The sequence below is a fragment of the Microplitis demolitor genome, chromosome 9 (assembly GCF_026212275.2).
Source record: "Microplitis demolitor isolate Queensland-Clemson2020A chromosome 9, iyMicDemo2.1a, whole genome shotgun sequence".
Classification (NCBI taxonomy): Eukaryota; Metazoa; Arthropoda; class Insecta; order Hymenoptera; family Braconidae; genus Microplitis; species Microplitis demolitor.
Window position 1 is genome coordinate 11,805,348 of NC_068553.1, and position 6,889 is coordinate 11,812,236.

The window sequence follows — 6,889 nt, forward strand, 5'->3', positions numbered from 1 at the left end:
TTATTATTATTTCTTTTTTTTTTGGTTAAATGCTCAGGGGGTTATCCCCGGTAGTCCGACTCTACCGAGGGCCTCACCTGAGCGCCAAATCATTACTGCTGCGATGCTTCATCAACAAGATGATCAGCATGCGCAGCAGGCCAAGTTTCGTTGCCTTAGGAGACGGAGGGATCCGAGAATAACAGCCTTTTGCATCCGCGATGCCAAAAACTCAACTTGCGGAGAACAAGTTGGGATTTTAGCCAATGCAGACACAAAAGTCTGTTTCATCCCTCCTAGGACGCCAACAATAAGTACGACAAGCTTGACACGGTAGCCTGGGTAGAGTTTGCCAATTTCAAACAGGAGATCCTGATATATTTCGTGTTTGTGCTCTTCTTTAACCGTGATGTTATACTCAGCAGGTGCTGAGAACTCGATAACATAAATGTCACGAGCGGTTTTATCAAAGAGCACAATATCAGGTTTATTGTGATCGATTTTCCGCGTTGTTGCGAATGGCACGTTCCAATAAATACGGCAACGGTCATTCTCAACAACTTGCGGAATATCTCCTGGCAGATAAGGCAGCACTGGTGTTTTATCGATACCGTGAGTATGTCTTAGGTGGTAGTAAAGTACTCGCAGAGCAGCATTGTGACGCTGGACATATGCATTTCTTGCCAGCACAGGACATGCTGACAACAGATGCATAAGCGTCTCAGGATGTTGCTTACACACCCTACACAAAGTGTCGGGTAGCTGCATCTGGAGCACTTTAGCACGGTATTCAAGAGTATTGATAACACCATCTTGGCAGGCAAAAATATATCCTTCGGTCTCAGACATCAGGCCAGCTGACCTGAGGAAGGAAAACGTCAGCTGCTCGGACAAGCCATGTTCACGCACGTGTTTAAAGAACACGCTGTGCATGGACTTGTCCATATGTGTGCTGAGCAGTTTTTGTTGCTCAGCATTGCTGATGACCCTCTTAAATTCCTCCTTAGGGAGTTCGATAAGAGGGTTTACTCTTCCAAGACCGAGGGATTTTGCCGCGTAGATTGCTGCCTTATATAAAAACGTTCCCTTATGCCTATTCTCATGACTATGAACAATTTGCATAAGGAAGTCGTTTTCATCTGCAGTGAAATTGACAACCTCGTATGTTATACCCAAAACCAAACGATCATGTAGACACTCCAAGCTCTGTAAACCTCTCCCTCCGATGTGCCGGGAAAGGTATAATCTGGTGATGGAGGATTTAGGGTGCATGCTCCGATTCATATTCATGACTTTGCGTGTCTTGATATCGAGATCTCTGAGTTCTTTTCGGGCCCATTTCAGAACACCGAAAGAGTAGAGGAGTACCGGGACAGCAAGCATGTTTGTTGCAGAGACTTTGTTTTTCCCGGAAAGTTCTGATGACCAGATTTTCCGGAGTCTCCGCACATACTCGCTGCAGAGAGTCGTTTTGATTTTCGAGGCGTCCTGCATAGGACTCCCGTCAATCCCTAGATATTTGTACGACTCTCCGGCGTCAAGATGGTCAATGACGCTCCCATCTACTAACTCGATATCCTCACGCACATCAGAACACTTACCCTTCACCAGATTAACGACCGCGCACTTGTCCAACCCAAAAGCCATGCCAACATCCCGGGTATACTCCCCTACAATATTCAAGGCTGTCTGAAGGTGTTCCTCATCAGAAGCATACACCTTCAGATCATCCATGTAGAGTAAGTGGGTGATCGAATACTTTCGATCATTTGATGGACCCACTGAGTATCCACGGGTGCGGCGTAGCGCAACAGATATTGGCAGCAGTGAGATACAAAACAGCAGAGGGCTCAGAGAATCTCCCTGAAAGACTCCTCGTTTGTACTGTACAGCTTCGGTTACACGTTTGTCGTTGCCACATGAAATGTGGAACCGTGTTCGCCAAAGCTGCATCGTACACCGAATGCATCCCACTGTATCGCGATTGACCCCAAGGCATTTGAGCAAAAAGAGAATAAGCTCATGAGATGTTGAGTCAAATGCCTTGCGGTAGTCAATCCAGGCCATTGACAGGTTGCGCTGATAGCAGATCGCGTCTTGAATGACACAACGATCCACTAACAGATTCTCTTTGCAACCTGACAGGCCTCTTTCTTATTATTATTATTATTATTATTATTATTATTATTATTATTATTATTATTATTATTATTATTATTATTATTATTATTATTATTATTATTATTATTATTATTATTATTATTATTATTATTATTATTATTATTATTATTATTATTATTATTATTATTATTATTATTATTATTATTATTATTATTATTATTATTATTATTATTATTATTATTATTATTATTATTATTATTATTATTATTATTATTATTATTATTATTATTATTATTATTATTATTATTATTATTATTATTATTATTATTATTATTATTATTATTATTATTATTATTATTATTATTATTATTATTTTTTTTTTTTTTTTTTGGTTAAATGCTCAGGGGGTTATCCCCGGTAGTCCGACTCTACCGAGGGCCTCACCTGAGCGCCAAATCATTACTGCTGCGATGCTTCATCAACAAGATGATCAGCATGCGCAGCAGGCCAAGTTTCGTTGCCTTAGGAGACGGAGGGATCCGAGAATAACAGCCTTTTGCATCCGCGATGCCAAAAACTCAACTTGCGGAGAACAAGTTGGGATTTTAGCCAATGCAGACACAAAAGTCTGTTTCATCCCTCCTAGGACGCCAACAATAAGTACGACAAGCTTGACACGGTAGCCTGGGTAGAGTTTGCCAATTTCAAACAGGAGATCCTGATATATTTCGTGTTTGTGCTCTTCTTTAACCGTGATGTTATACTCAGCAGGTGCTGAGAACTCGATAACATAAATGTCACGAGCGGTTTTATCAAAGAGCACAATATCAGGTTTATTGTGATCGATTTTCCGCGTTGTTGCGAATGGCACGTTCCAATAAATACGGCAACGGTCATTCTCAACAACTTGCGGAATATCTCCTGGCAGATAAGGCAGCACTGGTGTTTTATCGATACCGTGAGTATGTCTTAGGTGGTAGTAAAGTACTCGCAGAGCAGCATTGTGACGCTGGACATATGCATTTCTTGCCAGCACAGGACATGCTGACAACAGATGCATAAGCGTCTCAGGATGTTGCTTACACACCCTACACAAAGTGTCGGGTAGCTGCATCTGGAGCACTTTAGCACGGTATTCAAGAGTATTGATAACACCATCTTGGCAGGCAAAAATATATCCTTCGGTCTCAGACATCAGGCCAGCTGACCTGAGGAAGGAAAACGTCAGCTGCTCGGACAAGCCATGTTCACGCACGTGTTTAAAGAACACGCTGTGCATGGACTTGTCCATATGTGTGCTGAGCAGTTTTTGTTGCTCAGCATTGCTGATGACCCTCTTAAATTCCTCCTTAGGGAGTTCGATAAGAGGGTTTACTCTTCCAAGACCGAGGGATTTTGCCGCGTAGATTGCTGCCTTATATAAAAACGTTCCCTTATGCCTATTCTCATGACTATGAACAATTTGCATAAGGAAGTCGTTTTCATCTGCAGTGAAATTGACAACCTCGTATGTTATACCCAAAACCAAACGATCATGTAGACACTCCAAGCTCTGTAAACCTCTCCCTCCGATGTGCCGGGAAAGGTATAATCTGGTGATGGAGGATTTAGGGTGCATGCTCCGATTCATATTCATGACTTTGCGTGTCTTGATATCGAGATCTCTGAGTTCTTTTCGGGCCCATTTCAGAACACCGAAAGAGTAGAGGAGTACCGGGACAGCAAGCATGTTTGTTGCAGAGACTTTGTTTTTCCCGGAAAGTTCTGATGACCAGATTTTCCGGAGTCTCCGCACATACTCGCTGCAGAGAGTCGTTTTGATTTTCGAGGCGTCCTGCATAGGACTCCCGTCAATCCCTAGATATTTGTACGACTCTCCGGCGTCAAGATGGTCAATGACGCTCCCATCTACTAACTCGATATCCTCACGCACATCAGAACACTTACCCTTCACCAGATTAACGACCGCGCACTTGTCCAACCCAAAAGCCATGCCAACATCCCGGGTATACTCCCCTACAATATTCAAGGCTGTCTGAAGGTGTTCCTCATCAGAAGCATACACCTTCAGATCATCCATGTAGAGTAAGTGGGTGATCGAATACTTTCGATCATTTGATGGACCCACTGAGTATCCACGGGTGCGGCGTAGCGCAACAGATATTGGCAGCAGTGAGATACAAAACAGCAGAGGGCTCAGAGAATCTCCCTGAAAGACTCCTCGTTTGTACTGTACAGCTTCGGTTACACGTTTGTCGTTGCCACATGAAATGTGGAACCGTGTTCGCCAAAGCTGCATCGTACACCGAATGCATCCCACTGTATCGCGATTGACCCCAAGGCATTTGAGCAAAAAGAGAATAAGCTCATGAGATGTTGAGTCAAATGCCTTGCGGTAGTCAATCCAGGCCATTGACAGGTTGCGCTGATAGCAGATCGCGTCTTGAATGACACAACGATCCACTAACAGATTCTCTTTGCAACCTGACAGGCCTCTTTCTTATTATTATTATTATTATTATTATTATTATTATTATTATTATTATTGTTATTATTATTATTATTATTATTATTATTATTATTATTATTATTGTTATTATTATTATTATTATTATTATTATTATTATTATTATTATTATTATTATTATTATTATTATTATTATTATTATTATTATTATTATTATTATTATTATTATTATTATTATTATTATTATTATTATTATTATTATTATTATTATTATTATTATTATTATTATTATTATTATTATTATTATTATTATTATTATTATTATTATTATTATTATTATTATTATTATTATTATTATTATTATTATTATTATTATTATTATTATTATTATTATTATTATTATTATTATTATTATTATTATTATTATTATTATTATTATTATTATTATTATTATTATTATTATTATTATTATTATTATTATTATTATTATTATTATTATTATTATTATTATTATTATTATTATTATTATTATTATTATTATTATTATTATTATTATTATTATTATTATTATTATTATTATTATTATTATTATTATTATTATTATTATTATTATTATTATTATTATTATTATTATTATTATTATTATTATTATTATTATTATTATTATTATTATTATTATTATTATTATTATTATTATTATTATTATTATTATTATTATTATTATTATTATTATTATTATTATTATTATTATTATTATTATTATTATTATTATTATTATTATTATTATTATTATTATTATTATTATTATTATTATTATTATTATTATTATTATTATTATTATTATTATTATTATTATTATTATTATTATTATTATTATTATTATTATTATTATTATTATTATTATTATTATTATTATTATTATTATTATTATTATTATTATTATTATTATTATTATTATTATTATTATTATTATTATTATTATTATTATTATTATTATTATTATTATTATTATTATTATTATTATTATTATTATTATTATTATTATTATTATTATTATTATTATTATTATTATTATTATTATTATTATTATTATTATTATTATTATTATTATTATTATTATTATTATTATTATTATTATTATTATTATTATTATTATTATTATTATTATTATTATTATTATTATTATTATTATTATTATTATTATTATTATTATTATTATTATTATTATTATTATTATTATTATTATTATTATTATTATTATTATTATTATTATTATTATTATTATTATTATTATTATTATTATTATTATTATTATTATTATTATTATTATTATTATTATTATTATTATTATTATTATTATTATTATTATTATTATTATTATTATTATTATTATTATTATTATTATTATTATTATTATTATTATTATTATTATTATTATTATTATTATTATTATTATTATTATTATTATTATTATTATTATTATTATTATTATTATTATTATTATTATTATTATTATTATTATTATTATTATTATTATTATTATTATTATTATTATTATTATTATTATTATTATTATTATTATTATTATTATTATTATTATTATTATTATTATTATTATTATTATTATTATTATTATTATTATTATTATTATTATTATTATTATTATTATTATTATTATTATTATTATTATTATTATTATTATTATTATTATTATTATTATTATTATTATTATTATTATTATTATTATTATTATTATTATTATTATTATTATTATTATTATTATTATTATTATTATTATTATTATTATTATTATTATTATTATTATTATTATTATTATTATTATTATTATTATTATTATTATTATTATTATTATTATTATTATTATTATTATTATTATTATTATTATTATTATTATTATTATTATTATTATTATTATTATTATTATTATTATTATTATTATTATTATTATTATTATTATTATTATTATTATTATTATTATTATTATTATTATTATTATTATTATTATTATTATTATTATTATTATTATTATTATTATTATTATTATTATTATTATTATTATTATTATTATTATTATTATTATTATTATTATTATTATTATTATTATTATTATTATTATTATTATTATTATTATTATTATTATTATTATTATTATTATTATTATTATTATTATTATTATTATTATTATTATTATTATTATTATTATTATTATTATTATTATTATTATTATTATTATTATTATTATTATTATTATTATTATTATTATTATTATTATTATTATTATTATTATTATTATTATTATTA

The 6,889-nt window shown here is 28.8% G+C and overlaps 2 protein-coding genes across 2 annotated transcripts; both read right to left on the reverse strand.

Moving 5' to 3' along the window:
- Positions 1-4,620: 4,620 nt before the first annotated feature.
- LOC128668646 (probable serine/threonine-protein kinase clkA) lies at positions 4,621-5,535 on the reverse strand (the record flags this gene model as incomplete). Its single annotated transcript, XM_053741998.1, has 1 exon — positions 4,621-5,535. A coding segment is annotated over one exon (915 nt), but the record flags the coding sequence as incomplete, so codon positions are not given.
- Positions 5,536-6,135: 600 nt separating this feature from the next.
- Positions 6,136-6,498, reverse strand: LOC128668648 (myb-like protein D; the record flags this gene model as incomplete). Its single annotated transcript, XM_053742000.1, has 1 exon — positions 6,136-6,498. A coding segment is annotated over one exon (363 nt), but the record flags the coding sequence as incomplete, so codon positions are not given.
- Between the last annotated feature and the right edge of the window lie 391 nt (positions 6,499-6,889).